General features: G+C 42.6%; 1 protein-coding gene across 2 annotated transcripts in view; it reads right to left on the bottom strand.

Annotated features, from left to right (window-relative positions):
• The window catches only part of MAGI3 (membrane associated guanylate kinase, WW and PDZ domain containing 3), a 261,214-nt gene that overhangs the window by 19,010 nt on the left and 217,091 nt on the right, over positions 1-25,113 (bottom strand). For both annotated transcript variants that reach the window (XM_075615295.1, XM_075615296.1), the window contains exons 12-18: positions 23,777-23,939; positions 21,677-21,768; positions 20,600-20,792; positions 17,154-17,345; positions 11,350-11,535; positions 3,769-3,871; positions 3,108-3,228 (exon numbers count right to left, since the gene is read on the bottom strand). In XM_075615295.1, coding sequence (XP_075471410.1) covers positions 3,108-3,228; positions 3,769-3,871; positions 11,350-11,535; positions 17,154-17,345; positions 20,600-20,792; positions 21,677-21,768; positions 23,777-23,939 — 1,050 coding nt within the window. The remainder of the gene's footprint in view (positions 1-3,107; positions 3,229-3,768; positions 3,872-11,349; positions 11,536-17,153; positions 17,346-20,599; positions 20,793-21,676; positions 21,769-23,776; positions 23,940-25,113) is intronic.

Genomic DNA, 25,113 nt, shown 5'->3' with positions numbered 1-25,113 from the left:
GTGCCTACTGGTCCATATATTTATGGTTTGGGGTATCTTTTTTAAGAGTTAGCCCCTGGTACAGAGATATCAGGCCTCTTTGGTATTTTTTTGTTTTACATAAATCTTCAAATCGTGTATATCTAGGAAATTCATCATCATGGAGGCCCTGACACACAAAGTGTCAAACCTGCATATATCTAAATAACAGAAAAGTGCTTATCGCTCTCCATAAATATCGCAATAATCATAAAATCCCATGGTGCATAGGGATTACAAGGTATAGGAGCACAAAAATCTAGTTGGATAGCAATCCAAGCCAGAAAAGAAACCCACAATTGCACTCTATGGGGGCAACACAGGATGGGACACTGTATAATCCCTAGCTAGTAGCCTAAGTGCCCAACGACGCAAAACAAAAAAAGTTTTATTAGGGAACAAAATATAGTATAATCTTAAGTGTAGGGTATATACAGGTGTGTTAAAAATAGGGTGAGGGTGACACGGTGTAAAGAGGGTAAATAGGGCTCCCTAAGGCCCACCACAGGTATCCCAGATGCTGAGGAGCACAGAAAAGTGCTTATCGCTCTCCATAAATAAATCTATCTAAATAACCCAATTTGGGGCAGACCATATTTTCTCATCAAATCCTCAAAAGACATTAGTTTGTCCTTTTCTAATAGCTCTCCCGCCTCCAAAATTGCTCTATGTTTCCAAATTTCAAAGCCCTGACGCTGAAAATCCGGGATAAACCTCGGATTACCGAACAGGGGCGCAAGCCTAGAAGGGGTCGACATAACCTTATATTTCTTTTTTGCCATCTGCCAGACTTTCAAAGTAAATCCAATTACTGTCGGTTCTGACTGTCTCCCGATCCCCGCCCCAGAACCAGACCACAACAAAGAAGACGGGCCGATCGGGTTTTTTAGCGAGCTCTCCAGGTCCACCCAGGCATAGCCACCTCTTGGGGAGTGCCAGTAAACAATTTGTTTAATATGGGAGACTATATAATATTTTAGGATATTTGGAACAGCTATACCACCTCCTTCCTTGGCGGCCAGCATAATTGACCTAGCTATCCTCAGTTGTTTTGTGTTTCCAGATAAACGGCATAATTCGATTCTGAATTTCTTTTATATTTGAATGCGGGACAGCTACCAGTAATGTCTGAAAATAATATAAAAAAGTCTGGAGAGAAAATTCATCTTAACTGCGGTTATACAATAAGAATTCCAGACTTGTAGATCTTTTTTAATTTTGGAGAATAGGTCAGGGTAGTTATATTTATACAATAAATTATAATCTCTTGTAAGATAAATTCGTAAATATTTTAAATGGTTCTTTTTCCATTTATAGTCAGTGTCGTTTAAGCACCTCGACCTCCTTTTCAGTTTTTCCCATATTTACTTTATACCCGGAGAGCTAACCACACTCCCGAAGGGTGGACAGCAAGTTCGGAAGAGATGTCAATGGGTTAGATATATTAAGAATAACATCAACTGCAAACAACGATATTTTATAGCACTCATCTTTTATTTTGATCACTTGTATATTTGGGGGGGCTCTGATGGTGGCCGCTAGAGGGTCGTTTGTTAGAGCGAAAAAGAAGGGGGGAAAGGGGGCACCCCTAGTCCCATTCTTAAATGTTATTAGATTCCCTTCCTGGGATCTTCAGAGTGGCTGTCGGCGATTGATTGAGGGCACGGACTCCATGTAGAAAGACTCCGGAGAAACCAAAATCGCTTTCAATTTGGATTTGAGTATTTGAGCAAGAACATGAATAATTTTCCTTTGACCACCTGGTCATAGTGAATTCATCTTGGGAGTATTGGATTCAGTCTGTTGGCTAGAACTTTGCTATAGATTTTCAAATCCATGTTAAGCAGTGAGATTGGCCTGTAGCTACCACAACATAGAGGGTCCTTTCCCTCTATAGGGATCACCACTATATTGGCCCTCGTCATCCGTGGAGGGATTTGTTTTCTACTGAGAAAATCATTAAATAGATCCAGCAGACAAGGTTCTAAAATTCCTATAACATTTTTATAGTAGATATTTGAGAAACCATCTGGTCCCGGTGCTTTTGATGGTTTCAGAGAACCGACCGCTTTTCCAAGTTCTACCGGAGTTATTTTTGCGTTTAAAATCTTCCTCCGTCAATTTTGGGAGGGCACAATCGCTCAAATAATCTTCAATCTGGGTCAGGCCCGGGACATTAGCATTCGGGGTTGAATTGTCTTGATCGTAAAGATCCGTATAAAATTTAGCAAATTCCACTGCGATCCTTGAAGGATTGAACTGTAGGTCACTCCCCCGTTTTTTAGTCTAATAGCGGGGACTGAGGCACTCGCCTTAATCCCTCTAAATTTGTTTGCTAGTAGACGATCTGCCTTATCACCCCTGTCATAGTACACCTGCCTAGCCCACTTAAGGGCCTTCTCTACAGCCTCCAATTGCAATCTCTTAAATTCCTCTCTCGCCTGGTTCAGAATTTTATATACTTTCCTCAACGGGTTTTTTTTATGTGAGCTTTCTAACTTGATAATTTTTTCTGTGAAACATTTTTGCCTTTCCATTTTTATTCTCTTTCTATTTGATGTTATTGAAATAAGATGTCCACTAATCGTGGCCTTATGTGCCTCCCACAGAGTCGCTGTTGATTCTACAGACCCATTGTTAGACCGAAAATAATTTTTAAGCGAGTCTCCAATTTGGGCGCTAATCTCTGGATAATTTAGTAAAGAGTCATTCATCCTGCAGTGAAATGACTGAATCATGGCGAATGGCGGATCAAACAGGACAGGCACCGAGGCGTGGTCCGATCAAGTAGTAGGCCCTATATCTCAGTGGACCAATACTTCTAGAATATTGTTAACATTTTCTAATATGAAACCTTTGTATTATGTTATACAAAATGTAGAAATTAAGCTATGATCTACATGGTTGACAATATTGATGTGATCCTTCTAGAAGACTAAAAGTAATGATAATATTAATGTAATGTATGATCTGTCAAATATGTGCGTGTTTTACAATCAAAAGCATAAAAGAAAAAGAAATAATTCAGCACTGGGGAACACCTTACAGTCCATTGACTTGAATAGCCCAAAAGGGCTCTGAAGGCTTACCTGGGAGTGTCGGCTTCCTGCAGGCAAGGAGAGTCCGGCATCAGACTGTGGGAGTTGCTTGTGATCAGACCATGAAAACCTGTAAGCCGCTGTGAGGTCTTTATCTCCCTCTAAAGAGCTTCTGTACAAGGAGAGCAGTTGGTTAGTGTTATCACTAACAGGAAACGGAGGTGTTTTTATGACACACCGAAAATGTGTAATGCGGTTAGTAGCTGGCTTCCAGTTCTTGAAGTGGTTCAGTGGTAGGTGAAGGTCATAGCCACCTAACATTTTTATTTTGGGCTTGAACTTCATACCAGTAATACACCTTTCAGTCACCTGAAAGGGGCCATACTGTATTTACAAAGCCATACTGGAAGGGGTCTTATGGGAGTAGCCCTGCATTATAAATATGGATCTATATCACACAATATAATACTTAGGGGTTTAATCTATATGTGCTGAAGCGGCCGATCGGGCTTTTTCCTCATGCATTAACGTCAATGGAGAATGTCAGCCATAAACTGTTCAATCGGCTGCTTCGCTAATTAAAGATTAAGACTCTTAGACTGTGAGCTATTTCAGGCTTGATGTAGGTTTACATCTCTAAACTACCATGAACATGGCCAGCAGGGTATAAACATACACATATGCACCTCTCCCAGGGCAGGGGAATTCTCACCTGTCCAGAGTCCCATAGTTTGGCTGGGCTTGCCCCATGGCTCTGTGCTGCGAAGCTGGGCTCTGTCTGGCTGAGTTTGACCCAGACGGAGGACCGCGATGTTCTGATGGAGGAAAACAACACACGTCAGTGTCGTGTGCAACAATGCTGAAGCATAAACCGTGTCAGTGCTATTAAAATGGTTGCAGTAAAGCACACAACCCTCCAAAAAGGTCCCCAGAGTGGAGTTCATGAGATATTTCTAATTTGTTTGGTGTTGCTGTTGAACACAAAAACTACAAATATGGCCACAGGGTCACTATGAAAAAGTTACCAGGGCTGGTGTATTGTGTCCACTGGGCAAGTACGGTCTACTTTGTGATGAAGAAGACTGCGAGGGTCAGGTGGTCCCAGAGGTCTGAGCACTGGGGATCGCAAAAACACCAGTTCAGGTAATACTGTATAAGAATAAAAAATACACCCTACACCCCTAAAACAAACGTAAAAAAACAAACAAGATAGACTGTGGCTTTACATATGAAATCACTTTTGGTTGGAAAAGAGAAATAAAAAGGAAGCTGGATTGTCAGAGAGTAATAAATACAGTACCTTGAAATAAAAGGAGTCAAAGTATAAGTACAGCAATGAAAAAACTGTGATGAACAGTGGATTCTGTATTACTAATGATGATTAAATTTAGATCACTGAATAAATTCACTTGCATATTTACCAGGGAACGAGCCCCAGGCTCAGCATGTTAGCAGCATATATCTGTATACAAACATGTGTGCGTCGGTGTATGTCTCAATCGGTGTATATCATATATATCAGCGTCTGTGTTTAGAGGTAGATTGTGTACGTCAGTGCAATTGTCTGTAATTCGTGTGTACTGTGTGTGCATCAGGGTATCTGTATGTATAGCAAAGTGTCGTAGTGAATCTGTGCAGTGGAGTTTAAAGAGCATAAGATGCTAGCATCAGGGGTCAGCAGCTATAAATGGAAGCGGGCACACCATTAAATCCTACAAACAGCATCTCTTTATATAGCAAAGCCGCAACTTAACCAATTTGAAAGATGTGAGCAGCTAGGTAAAGATAAAAGCTCCAGATTTTGTTAATGCACAACTGCAAAAAACTGAGACAGATACATTCCATTAACGAATCAGCCATTGTATCCTCTACCTCCATATAACTACTCCAGTATTGCTCGATAATGCAAGAGCATAGAAGCTCATTCACTGTGTTTATGGATGCTAAAAGATATTGTACATCAGTTTAAAGGCAAAAGCCTGTCAGGCAGCGTAAGGGTTAATACATTGTATTTCCTACAGAACTGGTTTAATAACCAGAACTCTACATTGCAAACAAACCCAGAACATCCATGTCAGTCTTGGGCTCCCCCACTACATGATTGCACAGTTGTGGCTGCACACAAGCTGGGAGCCGAGATAACAATTGCAGGTCTCAGAAATCTGAGCAAGAAGCCTGAAAAGCAATACAATGTTTAGCTGGAGTATGCCGATGCTCTGCTCTCCTTTTCAGTAAAGGCAACGCTAAGCTCTTTATATGGAGACTTGGCTGCCGTTAGATCTAGGAGCCAAGAGCAGCTTATTCCTAGTGCAACAACAAACTCTGTTCTCCCGGCTTAGACATTGAGGAGAAGATCAAGGAAGATTCACTTAAGTGAGCTACAAATTAATTATTAGCCTTCATTTGAATGGCGCTCACCTACTTGCATATATCCTCTTCATTCCTTGTCGATCCACTGCTAAATGAAGCCTCCCCAATAAACTTCCAGGTACTGCGGTTGCAGCCTCTTCTCCACGTTGCTCCAACAATATTTCTTATTTCATCCTCCCATCTAACTTTTGTCGTCATGTTGGTCTTTGAATTTCCCTTGGAATCCAGTCGAGTACCATCTTTATCCAACAATGGTAATTTCTTCTTGCGATATGTCTGGCCGACTGACATTTCTATTATATTATAAATTCCCATACAGATGGAGATGTATACAGCTAATATATACATAAATAAATACAATTTTAAGAAAAGGACAGGCGCTCTCAGGAACCCTGAATAAAGAAAAATGGGGTTTTATTACATAGACCTACGTTTCGGTCCTATTCAAGGACCTTCTCATCATGAGGTCTTGTGATATGTCTGGCCCACTGACAGTTTAATTTCTTCACCCTTGTGATGTCATAGACTTTTATTTGGTTTTAAACCCATTCCTTCTGTTTCCAATGTCTTTGGGTAATACCCATAATTCATCTCTTCATACTTCTTTCCATTGTCTGAAGCTTCTAAATTATATTCACATTAAAGGTCTACGTTTCACATCCAAACGTGAACATGGCAGAGTACACTGGTTGAAATCTTTCCTCTTGAGGCACAGTGGAAGGTTCCCTTGAAACATTGTCTTGTTTCTTCCAAATTCGCTCCATCCCATCTCCATTCTCCTATTGATTTCATTTAAAAGGATCTCATCATCCATTGTTATTTGCCAGACTAGGTAGACAGTCTTCAACGTCTTCTGGTTCTATTTCACTTCTTCAACGTCTTCTGGTTCTATTTCACTTTCGCCGGAAGAAGAGATCAGTGTATCTCGAAAGCTCGCACAAATAAAAGCATTTAGTTAGCCACAGAACGGTATCATCTATTTATTTTTTGATTATTGAAGCTCGGCTAACACGGTACTGATACCTCTACATATATATATATAGCTGTATCCTCACTTTTTTTATACGGCTACTGTGTAAGCTATTAACACCCTGCACATGCGTGAGCTCAGTATCCCCACCTTTTTTCAAAGAAAGAAAGCACTGTATATACACACACACACACACACACACACACACACACACACACACACACACACACACACACACACACACACACACACACACACACACACACACACACACACACACACACACACACAGGTATGTATGCATGCATGTATAAATAAAGAAAAAAAGGGAGACAGCGCACAGCCCATAGCGTAAATAGTTTTCACATTTAATAAAGTAATAGGGAGGTAGGAAATAAGCTCACTCACAAGGGGAGAATAAAATCAAGCATTAGTGAACATATTTGTCACCGTCAACTGGATAAGTCCTCAGTTGAAGTCCAGACTGTATCTGCAACTAGTTGCAAATCCTGAAAACGAACTCCGGCTGCACTTCCAAGATGTTTCAGAATCAGCTGGGGATTGGCGACAAGCACACCGGTCATTGAATCCTAGTGTAAAGAGCTGCTGCAGTAGCAACTAACACACTTAGCCTCCGGCAGGACGCAATCCGGCCACGATCCAAACCGTCCTGCAATGATGACGTAATGATGCTGCTTCTTCCTGACGCGTTTCGTCACTCTGTGGCGACTTATTCAAAGGAGTGTGTACAGTGTGTCTGATCACACCAGGGGTGATTTATACCTACGGGTTGCTAAACAACCCAAACAATCACGTAACACACATGCTACAATAATTATGAAGAACTAAATGCAGCTCTTATAAAAGAAATCAATGAATGAATAGAACTAACCATAAATCCTAAATAATAATAACTACAACAATCAACATAAGATTAAAAAAATGTATGCAAGCTTACTTAAATAAAAATTAATAGGATAAAAAAATAGGTAATACAGTACATATATGTAAATACAAAAATGCACACATGGACTAGATCAACAGAATCACCATGTTAAATACAATGGTATACAACCCGTTTTACCAGAAGATCACTTGTGGGAATCAAAACTGCAAATGTGCAATTTCCTGGGGGCTATGCGCTTTCTCCCTTTTTAGATTCCTACCGGGATGTGGTTCATCCCACTGAAATCTGCCTAAACCCTACTACAGAAAAACGTTATCTACAATTGGGCATTTAAGGGACTGGTCTATCTCACTGTTTTAAGTTGTTTGTATTGTCTGTCTTATTTTGATTAGATTTGTATTATCAATTACATCCAGACATCCATCTTGCACTTAGAATTAATATTGAATATAGTATCTAATTCATTTATTATCAATACATCTATTTGGCGCTAAATATATTTTTCTTTTATGTATATATGTATGTGTATATACACACACACACATATATATACATACATATACTATGAGTTATTATGGTCTAATAGGCAGTAGGTGCTACTTCATATTTGTTCTTAGATATATATATGCACACATACATACATATGTGGAAGACTGTACATATTACCTGCACTCCTCCCTTTGTGAAGTATGCTGCTGGTAAAAGAATTGGCCTTACATATATGAAAAATGAAAAAACTGATTCTGCGCTCCTACCAAATTATATTAGTGACATGTTTACATTTAGAGCCCAAGTCTGTGACAAAGGAGTCATTTGGAGTCATTGACCACACATACCCGACATGTGCAAATGTGTGCATTTTGGACCCAATAAACCACTTTTGTGTGATAATCCCTCGTGCTGTGCCGGTATTATCTCTAGGGATCCTCACAGACTCACTATTTAACCCTTTACCGTGCACCACATGCACCTTTTTTTCAGTGTGCTGCCATTGTGTGTGCGCATATGAATGTGGACAATATGTACACATATACACACACACACACACACACAAAATCACCATATTTAGCCCTTGTCGATGCTGGATGAAGGCCTCCTTCTTGATTTCATGCAGCCTTCTGACTTTTGTCTCATCTTGATCTTCTGATATCCCTTGAAGTACCATCTTCAGCCAATGGTCATCCTATCTTGCGATATATCTGGCTCCTGTGTGATGTCACGGACGGCTTTGCTTCCGATCCCATTCTTTCTTTTTGCTGTGGTTACGGTGAATACCAATTTTATCGTTGAGCCACCATCTTGTGTTAGTGTGATCATTTGCTTCTTCACAATCATAAAATTGATGCTTCATTTTATTTCAACTTTTGTTTTCTGCGATAGTCTTCTTCACATTTCTTACATCTTCAGCTTCACACTTGCATAGCTCCTAAATATTACATTTTTGTTCTTGTGTTTTGGAATTGCTTATTTTCTTGTTGTTTCCTGCTTTGGCATAACTGCTTCGTTCCGTGATTTTTCCTTATTCCTGTTCTTATTCCTGGTTTTTCTTCTCCTTTCACTACAATCTTCCCAAGTTTTTTAGAATGGTTTGTTAAAGTATCCGCGTGCATCTTGAGCCAGCTGAAGTTACTTTTCAGCTCTAATCGAAATTCTCTGCTGTTATTTATGAGCTTCTGGATGTTGATTGTTTTTGACTTCTATTTAATCAGATTTCTTCTTGCCATCTTCCCGTTAAGATGTAATTTGCAGTTAACCAATATCAGTGCTCACTTCTTCAACACTGTTGGACTGTGCAGTCTTCAATCGCGTGTTACTGGTTAGCTAGGATACAGTCAATTCTTGATTCCATTGGTACAACTCCATGTTCATTTCCATTTGGATTCTTCTTGAAGAATTAATTCATGATGTACAGTAGACGTTTCACATTCTGCAAATTCTACCAATCGGTCTCCACGTTCATTCCAGTTACTGCAACCATACTTACGAACCGATGCTTCGTCTTCCTGCTGGACACCAATCGCACATACTGTCTATATAACAACATCTATCCACGTATAAGTGTGTGTATAACTATATACATATATACATGGGAGATATAACCGCTACATTGTAACTAGTCACATCTCAAACAAATGAAATTCACAGTTGCATACATTTTAAGCAGTGCACGCTGTAAATCGATAAGAGTAAGGGAGGAACACGGGAATAACCCTAAATGTTCTACAGAACTGAAATTCCATTAGCGACTTTTTAGATTGAAACAAATTAGGGCACTAAAACCCAAACGCTTTTATTGAAAACAGATGCCTTTTGATAAATATGAAAAGCCTTTGTATCATTAAATATTTACGAACAGGTAAATTGAGCCGTTGCTATTTCTTTGTATAGAACAGATGACTGCAAGTCTAATATTTGCACTGATTGAGAATGTGCCCTTGTGCTAATCCATCTGCTAGCTGTATTAAGGTATTTATTATTTGAAAATGGGCAAAGCCATCAATCTGGCAAAGGAATTATAATGCATCTAATAAACTGTAGAGTTGCAGTTTTGAATAAATAACAGTATTGGGTTAAATCAGAAGTATATTTTATTTCATTGACTTGAGACTAAACTGTACAGATAAATAGCAACAAGGAAGAGGTGGTTAAAAAAACTAACATACATTAAAGACGCAGGTTAACCCCTTGCAAATAAACATGCTGTGCTGTTTACTGATACAATATATGCAAGTCCAAACCCAGAACACTTTAGTTACGAGAGGTGCCCTGAAGTCATTAATGCAGGGTTAAAAACTGCCCTTACTAATATTAATACTTTTTGATTCCTAAATTCATCACAAGAAAATTCTGTCGGTTAAAAATGTAGGCTTCATACAGCAGGCTGTAACGTGTCTTCTGGTGCTAGCACCACAGTTGATATGGGCCTATAAAAAAGTTAAAAATAGAGGGCTTTAAGAATGCACTCAAAAACAGTAGGTTTTGCGCCTTAGTATATAACCTGATGGCTATACTGTATATATGATTACAATGTACATTCACGAGCGTATTGCAAGGAATCGGGGAACACGTCCTTTGCGACATGTTCTCTCCTTACCTGTCATCTCCCAGACCTCCACTCTGGCACCAGCGCGTGCGCGCAGCCCCGCTCTTACAGAGCACACGCAGCTCTTCTAGAGTGCCACGGAGCTTAGCTCCGCCCCCTCGGACGCACCGTGCTTCTCTCACGCGCGATGCGCACACGTGACGACGTGCATCGCTCCCCAGCTGCGTGGCAAGTATTCGTTTAGCCCACTTGTCTCTTGCAGCCAATCCTAGCCTCCGCAGAGGCCGCGCCTCCGCTCCGTCTTCCATGCAATTGGTTCCTGTCTCCTACTTATACCCTGCTCTCACGCCAAGTCATTGCTGAGCATAACTTGTTGAAGCCTTGAGCTCCTGTGCCCGTTGTGCCTTGCTCCCTGTCCTGTGTTCTCTTGCAGTTTAACTCTTCGTGTACCGACCCGGCTTGACTTTGGAACCGCTCTGGATACTGACCCCGGCTTACCCTCAACTCTGCGGACTTCTCCAACCCAGACCACGGCTACGCGGACCTCCACGATTCTAACCTCTCCAACCCCAGACCACGGCTATACGGACTTCCACAATTCTAACCTCTCCAACCCCAGACCACGGATAACAGACTTTGACTATTCTGACCTCCCCATTCCAAGACCTTGGCAAGTACCAACTAACCCACTCTCTCCAACCCAGACCCGGCTACGTTTGACAATCTGCCTGCCAGGCACGCTTCCGCTGCTGTGGGTGCGTGGTTTGCTACTTCCCCACCTCAGTACTGGGGTCCTGTCTTGCTCATGGGCAGCGCAAGCGTTACACATATACACACACCTTCATATACACAAGCACACATACATACACACAAGTGCACACACACGTGCACACACACAATTAACCTCACCCTCGTGTTGTTTCAGAAAGCATTCTCTAAAAGCCAGCAATGAATAGATTTAACACCAAAGTGGACCTGTGAATAACAGCATGCTAGTTCTTACCTTCTTCTGCAATGACAGTAAGGGTGACCAAGTTCCCAGCGTCCTTTATAAGCTGCACAATGTTATCGTGAGACAGCTCAACGATAGACTGGCCGTTCACAGCAGAGATTCGGTCTCCCACCTTCAGCATCCTGCACCGGTCAGCGGGGCTCCCCTCTATCACACGCCCGATCTTGTGAGGGATCACTGGGTCAGGGGAAAGCAGGGGAGACATGTTTCACATGCCAGGTTTCTCTACAGTCTCTGTGGTCAAGTGGTAATACAACTAACTTCCGAGTGAGTGGGCCAGGTTTCAGTCCCAGTGTCCACTTTTCCCAGTGTAAGAAAGACACTGTGGAACTAGTGAAACCAGTCCCCACCAGCTGGGTTTTGAGCAGGGGGTTTGAACTCATTTATATTGTTTTGCACGTTATTGAATCACGTCACAAAGTTTTATAATCATTCGATTTTATTATTAACTCACTGTATAACACAAGAGCACACTAATAGAGCTAGCGCCGTTTCTTTCACCTTCACTTTGCATCCATCTATACCTACATAAATGACATAGTGTAGACAATATACACAATGCTGCATGTGTCAATAAGACCCTGCCTCAAAGAGGTTACAATCTAAATTTGATGGCAAGTGACTTAACCAAGATCACAAGAAGCCGCCACTGGGATTTGAACACAGTACACCCACTTTAAACATTACCACTGCTACTCCATGTAATATCCATACAGTATGTTTTAACCATTGTTCTTGCATTAACTCCTCCAGTTGGTAAACAATGGGAGAAATGTAGCACACACTGTGAAGGCCAATGATGGTTTATTTCGAAGGTTAATAAAAAAAACTAAGTGTGACCGCAAAGGGAAACGCAGGTGCTCTCGCTCAGCTAATAAACAGGGGGAGTAGTAACATTTTATAAAGAAATAAAACCTGCTATGTGGGACTTAATTTAAAAATGGTATCAAACGTTTATAGGAAAATAAAATGTAACATCACAGAGTTCCCTACAGGTAATGTAAAGGAACAAATCTAGAATTAAATATATTAATAATTAACTATTGCTCAATGTGTTATTTATAATTCCCACCCTAAAAACTATACATAAGGAAGAATGAGCAACAGTTCAAAAATACCAAGACACTAAATAAATGTTCAAAGGGTATTTTGAATCCAATACAACATTGCAGTGAGATCGTAGCACAAGGCTCAAATGATCACAATAGTATAGATACGCACAGGGCTGCCAACAGAGGGGGGGGGGGGGGCACAGTCGGGACTACTGTCCCGGGCCCGGCCTCGCTGCCGGTACCCCTATAGTTTCCTCTCTGCAGGACTAAAGAGCCCCCCCCTTTTCTGGCTGCCGCCTCCTTCTGTCCCTCACTCCTCTCCTTCAGGACTGAAGGGCCCTCCCCTTCTCACCATCCATCTCTCACTTCCCCAGCCCCTTTGAGGGCTTCTGCGGGCCTGCAGGGCTCTCCTGTGCAGCCCGCCTCCCCCAGGTGTGTTTTATAGTGGGGGGGGGGGGGAGAGACACTTCTTGTGTGTGTGTTTTGGGAGGTGGGCTTATTGTGTGTGTGTGTTTAGCACAGTTGCCCCTTCCACTGAAGGCTAACCAGAGATAATATTTTTACATTTTGCGCTTACCTTTGGCGGCTGCGGGACGCTACATGATGTTACGTGGCATCACGTTGTCACGGTAATGCGTCACCAAACCGGTCGTCACATGGCGTTCCTGTGTCATGGCAACCTGGCGCCATTTGACGCCACGCAGCCATACTGACAGGAGCTTCAGGAAGAGATCCCGGGAGGACAAAGAGGATGCCGGGAGACGTCGTCACCGAACGCTGCCACCCGGAGTTATAAAAGGTAAACCCGTGGCCCCACGTACGTGGCCAAAACCCGTAGACTCCAGGTCAAACACGGAGTGGTGGAAACCCTGGTGTTTGGGGTGGGACACTTATTGTGTGTGTTTATTTGGGATGGGGGGCTTATTGTGTGTGTGTATTTGGGAGGGGGGCTTATTGTGTGTATGTATTTGTGGAGGGGGGCTTATTGTGTGTATGTATTTGTGGAGGGGGGCTTATTGTGTGTGTATTTTGTGAGAGGGCTTAGTGTGTGTATTTTGTGAGAGGGCTTAGTGTGTGTGTGTGTGTGTGTGTATTTGGGGAGGGGGCTTGTGTGTTGTCTGTATTTGGGGTGGGGGATTTATTGTGTGTGTGTACTTGGGGAGGGGGGCTTATTGTGTGTGTATTTGGGGAGGGGGGGCTTGTGTGTGTACTTGGGGAGGTGGGCTTATTGTGTGTGCATTTGGGGAGGGGGGCCTATTGGGTGTGTGATTGTATTTGGAGAGGGGGGCTTATTGTTTGTGCGTGTGGGTATATATTGGGGAGGGGGGTTATTGTTTGTGCGTGTGGGTATATATTGGGGAGGGGGGTTATTGAGTGTGGGGAGGGGGGGAAATACATAGGGGTGGTGGTGTAAGAGAGGGAGGTAGGTAGGAAAGGGTGACGGGAGCGTGTAAGAAGGGATGAGAGAGCAAGAGGGGTGGGGGTGGGGAGTGTGAGAAAAAACACGGGGGAGGTTATCACAAGGCCGCCATGTGGGTGGGGGACCCCCGTGGAAACTTTAGTCCTGGGCCCCGGGAAAGCTGTCTGTGGTCCTGCATACGCATATACAGAGAAATCTAATACATATAGTATCAAAATGCAATACAACGGTAAAAAAAACCTTACCACAAATAATGAAAGAATAACACGCTGACATCCTGGTGAATGAGACGCGACGTTTCAGATCAAAAACTGCCCTTTATCCAGAGTCAAAAAAGCTTTAACCGTTATATTGCATTTTGATATATGTATTAGATTTTTCTATATACACGTGTATATATACTATTGTGGTCATTTCAGTCTTGTACTATGATCTCACTGTAATGGTACATTGTATACTATACACGTTTGGAACATTTATTCTTGGTATTTTTTGGATTGTTTATTGCTCATTCTTCCTTATCAAATCATTTACAGAAACATGCCCCAGCCACGAGTTCACGTGTGCTAAACAAGAGGCTGTCCTATTAACCCCTTGGCTGCAAGGTCACATCAGTTAAGGACACAATGTTACCGCTTTGTGGTATCCGTGGGTTGTCACGGCAACTGCATCTGGCAGCTTTTAGTCAGGTACCCAGCTATTCTGCCACAGTATTAATTTATCAAGACTCAGGGGCCTGTCACTCACTGGCATCTTGCCTTGTTCAGAATGATTGGCCGGCACGGTGGTATTAATACAGCTAAATCACATTAACTTCCATACAGCCAAAGAGGCCAGCAAAGCACTGGGGTGTTTTGTCTGTAATATGTTTAATTCCAATTCAGCAATTTAAAAAAAAGACACACATACACACAAACACACAGAGACAGACAGACACACAGAGAGAGACAGACAGACACACAGAGACAGACAGACAGACACACAGAGAGAGACAGACAGACACACAGAGAGAGACAGACAGACAGACAGACAGACAGACAGACAGAGGCAGACAGAGACAGACAGACAGACAGACACAGAGACAGACAGACAAACAGAGACAGACAGACAGACAGACACAGAGACAGACAGACACACACAGAGACAGATAGACAGACAGACAGACAGACAGACACACAGAGACAGACAGACAGACACACAGAGACAGACAGACCCAGAGACAGACAGACCCACAGAGACAGACAGACACACAGAGACAGACAGACAGACAGACACACAGAGACAGACAGACAGACACACAGAGACAGACAGACACACAGAGACAGACACACAGAGACAGACAGACAGACACACAGAGACAGACAGACACACAGAGACAGGCAGACAGACACAGAGACACACAGACAGACACACAGACAGACACACACACAGACACACAGAAACAGACAGACCGACACAGAGACACACAGACAGACACACAGACAGACACACACACAGACACACAGACACACTTCTCTTTAAGGATGTTTGAAGCGAACAGGTTAGAAAATCCCTGCTGTGGGACTTAAATGTAATTTGGGATAATCTTGCTATATTTCTGCACAATGAAACCCCCCCACCCCCTCCCACCAAACCCCCCCAATATAATTATTATTATTAACGATGTTCTCTGAATGTAAATCCAAACCAAGCCAGCCTTTTAAATAATACAGCAGTGCTGTGCGGTATCCTGCAGTGGTTCATATTTAATGTGCCCAAACAGATGTTGCATGCATTTACAATACCTCGTGGTGCTGGGAAAGACACCCGGGCATACGCTAACATGCGTCAATTAGTCCACAATCAAGAAACTAGCCTAAATATTCAAACTGTTTAATGCTAAGTTCGGACTACGTCGAGAGAAAACAATGCACGGAGATTGTGCATTATCCCAGCTATCTTATCTCTCCCTTTCTACTTCTGCACGTCCACCCTGGAGATGCCTATTAACGCTTTGATCACGTGACCGCTTCCAGGGAACAATCACGTGATCGCTGCGTCTCTTGATGACGAAACGCAAGAGGGGGGAGTCCTCTTCCGTTCCTCAGAAGGCCAGACCGTGTTCACGGCTCCACAGGAAGCGATCTCCCCTACAAAATCAGCAGGTGGTGTATGACGTAGTTACTACGCGACAGGGACCCTGGGCGCCAGACCCCATGGGCACAAGCAGCAGTCCCTGCTGATCGACGTTTTTCTTGCCCTTCCCAAAGCTATTTTTATTTTTGGATATAGGCATTTGAAATATTAAGTGTTCGGGAAGTTAAAATGAACCTCTCCTCGGAACCCATCGCAGTTTAAAGGTTACAATGGTAACCCAGGAAGCCAGAGATTAGGAAAATCATGATTTAACGCTAGAAAAACATTTTTTTTTAATAGAGCAGGACGTGCTCAGGGGGTAAAATATTAACATTATATGAGATAAACTCATACAGGTTTCTTGGAGATTGCAGCTTTAAGCTACAAAGTAACTGCAGGCCACCTTATCAGGGGAGGAACTACGTTGAAGAAATCTAGGTCTGTTGTAGGTTGTGATGCCTTCTAATAGAACCCCTGGTAGTGCAGCAAAAACCATTTGCTAGAAAAATTACCAATCTACGCTTCTTTAGACACCCGTAACCAAGCTAAAAGCAAAGATTTACATGATCTTTCTTGGGAAATTAATCACACATTTATTTTCTTATCTGGATGTGGATGTGGAAGTGTTTGTCAACCAAGTGGTTTCGTTACCCTTATTCCACCCTGTCCTCATCAGAGAGCCAATAAAGGTGGGCAAGAGGGAGAGGGAAGGTATGCCGGTGCAAACACACACAAGCAAGTAGCTATATGGGTGTTTCCTTGGGGGCCCAAGAGTCATACGGAGTGGAGGGGGGAGAGGAGGTTTCACCGACATGAGGGACAGACATTGGGAGATACAGAAAGCGGAAGACATTAAGTGACTGAGAGAAGAGTTAGAAATAGTGACAGATGGAATGAATGGCAGCTTTTTGGCACCAATAAACCATATATTTTTCACCATTATGTGGAATCCTTACTCTTTAAAATGGGATTTTTTGGGGGTACAATCAACAAATCTTGGACATCTTTCTTTGTGCATCAAATACTGTACAGAAAGGGTCCCAGAGGCAAAATCCCACCATGTTCCTAGACAGGCCTCGCTAAGTGATGATTAAAATGAGCAGGTAGTGAGGAGCTTGTAGGAGAGAAGAAAGCGTGACCGACGGACGGATATGTGATTTCTGTATATAGGTAAAACATCAATACTATTATAATTGCCATTCACTAACCTCCGGGAGGCGGCTTGTTTTTGGAGGTCAGGATGACAAAGCCGAAGCCTTCGTTCTCCTTCCGCTGTAAAATAACATCATAGGCTTCTGGGGGTGGTTTGGGGACACCGGTTACCTCCATTCGGTTGAGCCTGGGAGAGCCGTTCTGTGCAGGGGGTGTATGCTGAGGGTTCCCCTCTTCCTGCTGCTTATCTATTGATGAAATATGCACAGAACTTTATTACTCAAATCAATATGGATTTATATGCTTGTGTACTAATGGGCTTAAACCAGGGGTTCTCAACACCAGTCCTCAAGACCCCCCCCCCCCCAAGCCACCTGTGCTGAAGCAGGTTCTTTGACTGAGCCACTGATTGAGCCACCTGTGCTGAAGCAGGGGTATCCTTAAAGCATGATCTGTTGGGGTGTTTTGAGGACTGGAGTTGAGTTGCTGACTATGTCCATATTTCTATGTAAGGTGAGGCCTGGAAGGGAGAGACAGGATATGACAAAAACTTTTTCATACATTAAGGGGTATTAATGCGATGGAGGATGGAAGCATTTTTATTTATTTTTTAACAAAGAAACGGGAATACAGCCAGGGCAATGCTCTGAAGAGGTAGGCTCAGTTGATATGGTAAGAAGTATCTCAGTGAAAGGGGTAGTGGGTGCATTGAGCAGTCTTTCAGGAAAGGTGCTGGAGGTCAATATAAAGAATATCTGATATGGAGAATAAAAAGCCTGAGATAAATTGGGAGAATGACGCTTCACGGCAGGTAGGAAAATTGACACAAAGAATGCACACAGTGGTCCTGATCGGCTGTCCGTTTTTCTATACCTGGATTTATTGAAGTTGGGACACAATGTAAGCTTCCCGGTAAAAACATGTTTCAGTGCTGGGCTAGAAGCAGGTATATTTTTGGACTATACTCCAAAAAGCAAACTCTGTGACACAAATTATATATGATGACTGATGGCATATCTTCAAGGCTTCTGAAAGCACAAGGTTCCCATGTGTTGCTTGGACACTATACATTGATACCTACATTTGAACACAAGGTTCTTCCTAGGACAAAAATGGGGGATAAGTCTGGGTGATTGACACCTAGAAGTATTTTCAAATCATTTCTAAAGTACATGAACATTCGGAGCTGCTCCTTTTTGTGTGACCACTTTGTGCTGAACAGGAGTTTGCACTGGGAAAGGCCCCCTTTCTCCCCTTTCCTCTAACCAAAGAAACCAAAACACCTACATGTTTTCTTTAAGTCTGAACACATTTGGATAATTACATTATTAAGTCTTTTAAAAAAAAAAGTTAAATAATGGATTATTCTAAAACAAAGATGAAAAATCCCCATTGGGCAAAAGAATTATACATTGAAACTGTACTTCAAAGTACTTTTATAGAAGACAGCTATGAGGTTTGTAAAACTCTGTACACTACCATGTCTATGAATAACACTAAAATTGGTTCCATCTACCTAAACCTAGATTTCTCCTGTTACAGAGTTGGAAGTTTCTAAGCAGAGTTTCTCTTCTCTCTCTTCCCCATGCCCTCTGAAGCCTATTCTCTTTTACACCTTATTAGAACCACTCACCCATATCTTCAACTCTTCCTTGTCCAGTCCCACTTTCCACTCATTCTTTAAGCATGCAGTGATCACACCTATGCGCAAAAACACCCTAGACCCTATGTGCCTTACTACTGCCCTGTATCCCTACTGCCTTTTGCCTCCAAACGGCTACAACATAGTGAGGCAACCTGTTCTACCATATGATCAACTTTCTTAATTTCCTTGCCCTACTGGACCCTTTATAATCTGTCTCTTGTACTGTTAATCTCAACAATATAATACACAACAAAGCTCTATTCTGGTTCTCATCATATCTCTCCCATTGCACATTTTCAGTCTCTCTGTCAACATGTCTGTCTCCTATTGATCTGTCTGTTGGTGCACAGCAGGGCTCTGTTCTGGAACCTCTTCTATTCACTCTCTACACACTACCACTTGGTGACCTCAAATTCTTTTGGCCTTAGGTATCATCTCTATGCAGATAATGCCCTACCATCACATCTGCAATCCAGTCCCCAGTCTCTGATTGCCTCCTGGCTATGTCCTCATGGATGGTGCTCTGCCGCCTTAAACTAAATCTGTCAAATTGAGCTCTTCATATTTCACTCTAAACCTGGCCTAATATTCCTCTTTTTTCCCATCACAGTAAACGGTACTACCATCTACCCTGTCGCCAAAGCATATTGCCTAGAAGTGACATTTGACTCCTCTTCCTTCTCCATTCATGGCATGGCTAAAATGTGTCGCTTCTTCCTCCATAATATTACCAAGATCTGCCCTTTCCTCTGTCAATCTACTGCTAAAACTCAAATGCATGCCCTTATTTTCTCCCGATTGGATTATTGTAACATACTGCTAGCAGGCCTCCACGCCTCACAACATTCTCCTTTGCAATCTATCCAAAATTCTGCTGCTATAATCATTTCACTTTCTCCCAAAACAGTCTTTGCTCATCTCCTCAAGTCGCACTCCTGACTTTCCATCAAATTTTGGATCACCTACAAAGTTCTCTTCACCTTAAAGCATCTCCACTCCTCTACTCCTTCCTTCCTCCGCTCTTTTTCGCCTTAAACCGTTTCCTCTCTCACTGCCCCTTACCTGTGGAACTCCCTCACACTCAGTATACGTCATGCACCTTCTCTCACAACCTTCAAGTCAAACCTTAAATATCCCCTCTTAAATTAAGCATTCCAATAGCCTTGACTGATGTCTACAATCCCACACCCACAGTCACTCCTACCAACAATTGTGGCCACACACTGCCATGTAATGCACTTATTACCTCACCTGCTGTCTCTAAGTCTCCCAACATGCAACTTGCAAAGGTAACAAGAGGGCAGACAATGCATGGAATGAATAGGACAGGTTGCAATGTTTCATTCATCCAGTCACCCAGGGCTGGCTGGGAATATGGCAGGGCCCGGTGTGCACAGCCTCTTACCTCGTCCAGGTATATATATTAAAAAAATTGGTGCTTTAATGTGGGAATGGCAATGAACATTGTAACCTCCCACAGAGGCAACTGATCACCAGAATCCAACTACAGTATGTAAAAAAAAGAACGGGAACTAACAGCTGCAGCAAAACGACTTTGCAATGGTTCAAAGAAAGGAGACATTTATTTTTTTATGGCGAGCAGATTGCGGATTTAAATCTTTGAGTGCTGGAAGGGCCTCGCAATCAAACTATCGCTCAGTCACTGCTGACGGAACGGAAGAGTCCTTTTCCGTTCCTTTCCTGGCAAGATTTCCTGTGGAGCACAGAACGCGATCTCCCCTAGAATAACAAGCCTGTAGATTATGACATATACTTCGTGGGGCCCCTGGAGTGCCAAACCCAATGGCGTAGTACCTATGTCAAACAGCATCCAAAGGGTCACAGGCCTTCCCCTACCTCCGTAGTAGATCTGCCTCCTGACTGTGAGCAGCACGTGGCCATTTCGAGCTGCGTTGGTCATTAAATCCAGGACCTGCTTGTGGGACTTGCCCTTTACGGGGACACCGTCAATGCAGATCAGCTCGTCCGCAGCACGCAGGCGCCCGTCCTTCTCGGCCGCTCCTAACGGGATGATGGCTCCGATGTAAATCTGCGTAAGGGGTGGAAGGAGTGAATTTCACAGCGAAGATATTATGGGAAGTGCATTAAGGGATCAGTCCCTTCATGGACCGAATTGAACTCATAGTAGCGCAATTAAAAAAACAAATTGTCTTTATTACAAGTGAACATAATAAAAACAGGTTCTGACACGTATTCACAATCATACATCAATATTATAGATTAACACCGAAAAAGGAAAATAAAACCAATAAAGGGCCAATACAGATTCCAAATGTGGTATAAATGTCACAGTAATATTCCTTATTTAATAGAAAATCAGCAAATGATGTATCTTGGTTCACTAATTTTTTTTTTATATTTTCTTCAAACTTATTTTTCTAACCAGATTGTATATAACTGTTCAATAGAAACATTTCTAGAAACGTTTGGAGACCACTGCTCTAGAGAACAGTCACCCCAGTCTTATCTCTAGGAGGAGATCCCACGATAAGCCTGGAGTTCGGGCACGCCAAGTTCTCATTATAATTATATATATGTATATCTATATTATACATACACACACAGAGCGCCAAAAATAGACTGTAAACTTTACAAGACAGGGTCTCATTGTGCCTGCAAAAATCTATGTACAGCGCTAAATATATTGGCAGTGCTATTGAAAGAAAAAAATCTTCATATCTGTGTTTGTGTGTTGTATTGATGCATTTCTGTGCGTGTGTATGCATGCATGTGTGTATTGTGTGTCTGTGTGTATTGTGTATTGTGTGTATGTGTGTGTATTCCTATGCATGGATGGATGTATGTGTGTGTGTGTTGGCTCAGTCAGTAAGTGACTTTCCTGGTGAGCTGGTTTCGGGTAGAATACAGATTGACTTGGAACAGTTACAGTGAATGGTAAACGAGAGCACTCACTGCCTGGTCAGGTCCATCTCCTCCAAGGACCCGGAATCCAAAGCCAGACTCTTGCTTCCGCAGGAAAACGTCCAAGTCCTTTGTATTGGGAGCTAGTCAAAAACAGCATGAGAACAGGTGGGTGGGAGAGGCAGACTCAGAACGGGAGAACAGCAGCATGGACACATACACATACATTTCATCATCAGCAACACCGCGGGTGGGTGGGGAGCAGATTATGCTATGGTGCTAATCCAGAGTGGCCAACTCCAGTCCTCAGGGGCCACCAACCGGTCAGGTTTTAGGGCTATCCCTGCTTCCGCACAGGTGGCCTGTGCTGAAGCAGGAATATCCTTAAAACCGGACCGGTTGGTGGCCCTTGAAGACTGGAGTTGGCCACTCCTGGACTAATCAATCTATATATTGCATCAGATACACACTCTATATGTAACAGTGCTTTGCATTCTGTGGCACTGCAGGAGCAATGCTGTAAAAAAGCGTGTACGTTTATTTTATGTTTTTTAATTTCCTTTTCAATGCTTCATTTTTTTTTATTTTTTAACAATCACCATCTAATGTATTTTGGTGATAAGACAGTCATCAAATACAGGGGGGGCCCTGACCTGTAACGAGCTGCAGAAAATACCAAACGCTGGTGTTGACATTGAATGGGCTTCGAGGGGTCTTCCGGTGCTGGGAGGTGACTTATGGAATAGCGCTGCTTAGCAAATATGGGTTTAAATGCACACATTGTGATTTACTGACACGCTAATAAAATATTTGGGAGCACGGAAAATGAGGAAGGCTGCTAGCAGCTGACCCCTAGTAGATATGCTGATTTGGTGTAGTGTGGATTTCATAGTTACAATATAGGCAAGGCTTATGTTAGGACACTTTCATCACATATAAATCACAGCGAGAATTCCCTGTGTACTGTAGATAATGCATTGCACAGCCCTTCTAACCTCAACGGGTTAACTTATGATGCTACAGAGCATCTTAAAACCCTCATATTTGAATGAAACAAAAAACAAAGCCAGGCTATTTGAACTTGAAACAAACCAAATACAAAACATAAAAAGATCTATGACACTGTATTGTTTAATGCCTGGGGACCTTTGTATTTCTTTATGTGGGGCTGTGGGAATTTCTGCCCTTCTAAACAGCTCTACGGCTCCTTGTACCTGTAGCAAAACATCTCTGAATGAGTCAAACAATGTGCTTGTAGCAGATCTTGTGTGGGTACAATGTGCACAGAAGACATTATAAAAAGCTTCTAGACCCAAAGAGCGGCAGCTGTGGATATGCCAGAGGACACCAGGGATTTCCAGTAGGATTGTCATGTCATGAAAATGCACTTACAAAGTCCTTTAAAAAAAAAAAGTGCAGTCAACCAAATTCAACTTTTCTAATAAACAACATTTATTTTGGGATCAACGTCCCCACATACGCCGATGGAGTATCACTCCTATAAATCTGAATATCTGCATAAAGGGCGTCCTTTACAAAGTAGTCTTCTGCCATAGGAGAACTTGTGGTATTTATTGGAAGGCACTGTACACCCCATTCAAGTCAATGGGCGGTGTGGTGTTTTCCTGGGCTGAAAGGTGCCATGTGTGTTTATACAGGTCAAGAGACAGGCAACTTTGCTAAGAAACGTCTAAGGGAATTCCAGTTCAATCGCAGTGCTATGCCAAGTGTTATGAATGTGGCGATACATAAAATGATGTGTATGGACATTACATCTTCTTAAACAGCATTTCAAAAGAGGCTAATATTGAGGTATTAAATCAGGATCTGGTGTTAGCGTATGAAGGACAGTGGCCATCTCTTAACATATACAGCCAATCAGTAGGGTGCACCATCATTTATAGGGGCCTGGCTGCCATTTATGCTGAACCCAGGAATCCTACGGCAAAGCCCTACTCAAAGCCCGATATCTCAGCATGCCGATGCCACACCCCATGTAAGACTAAGGGGATCCTGCACGGAGAGACCCTTCCACATCGAACTTGCAACGAGTGGGGAAAAAATAAACCAGAACACAGGGACTGTCTCATGCGAGCCTGGTATGGGGTCATATGAGCAAACGTTGCTTTATTGAGATGACGCGGGACTCACGTTTATCTTCAAAGATGTTCTTCGACTTCTTGTAGACCTCGGAGGGGTCAAGTTTTGGGGAGTTGGATCGCGCAAGATTCGGTGGGAAGGGCAAAGGCTGTGGGACTGGGTCAGTTGGCCCGATTGCTTCAAGGCTTCCCACCAGCTCCTGCTTATCAGATTTCTGATTAGGACACAGACACAGATGTATATTAGGCCCCAGACGAACACCAATAACTACTTCACAGCAAGTTACATCACTGTACAAGGCTATAACAGTGCCTTCTCAACAACAGATAAACATGCTCCATTCTATAATCATACTGACAGCTGCTATACACGGCTAGCCTCAGGAGTCATTCTTTCCTGTAAATACTGACATAGTGACCCAAAATCCTTTGTTGTTGATTGGGGATCTTATCATTGTGTCTGCAGACTGGAGAATGCCAAAGTATGTGTTTGCTAGCAATCAGAAAGGTGTTAGTGAGCATTAGAGACTTCTAGTTGTGGTTATCAGCTGCAATTATTGGGAACACTGAAATATTGCCACTTTTCTAGGCAGGCAGATCTTTTCGGGGTGCAGGGATACTTGGCATTGCGGTAAAGGTAAAATCCAACCAAAAATAATTGTGAGCTAAACTGACCATGAAAGAGTGGCCAATTAAGTACGTCTCCCCGCCTCCCCAACAAAATAACTTCAAATGTACCCCCTTGTAAACAATTTTAGTTATAACGATTGGTGCTGTATCTCGATGGCTCCTATACCTTCTTGCTTCATCCTGTCAATGTTCCAAACTGACAAACGGGTTCATTTGATAATAAGTAGTTTATTGCAAAGTATGATCATACTCATTCAAAAGTCTATAAGACTCTCTGCCAGGGAGTGTCCAAGCAGGCTTTTTATACATTTCATTTCCTTTGTCTAAAATGTGTTACTAGGCAGATTATACTAACCACTCCTTAATTCTTAAACCAATCATTTTACACCTCATTAAACCTGGTTAGAACTGGCCTAAAACATCTCTGAATTGGTACCTTGTACAATCTCTCACTAGGAATGTGGGCGTTACTTCAGACACAGTCGTAAATCTACTTAGAAGCGAAACCCCCATCTACAGTACACCACACACACATCTTACACACAAAATGGATACTGAAAACATAACAGACAAAATGGAAACAGAACATCGCTTTCAATCCTCCTCCAGAGACCCCCTCAGTCCAATTCAGTAATATATCACCAGTATCTTCATTTCAGCAATATTACTTCATCAATCAATCCTCACTGTTAGTTGGCTCATTCGCCCCAGTGAGGGCGATGACATCAGATTTGAATTAAAGCTTCACCTGACTATCTG

Source organism: Ascaphus truei, chromosome 9 (assembly GCF_040206685.1).
Source record: "Ascaphus truei isolate aAscTru1 chromosome 9, aAscTru1.hap1, whole genome shotgun sequence".
NCBI lineage: Eukaryota > Metazoa > Chordata > Amphibia > Anura > Ascaphidae > Ascaphus > Ascaphus truei.
Note: the sequence above shows the minus strand (reverse complement) of the source record. Positions and strands in the feature narration are given on the sequence as shown.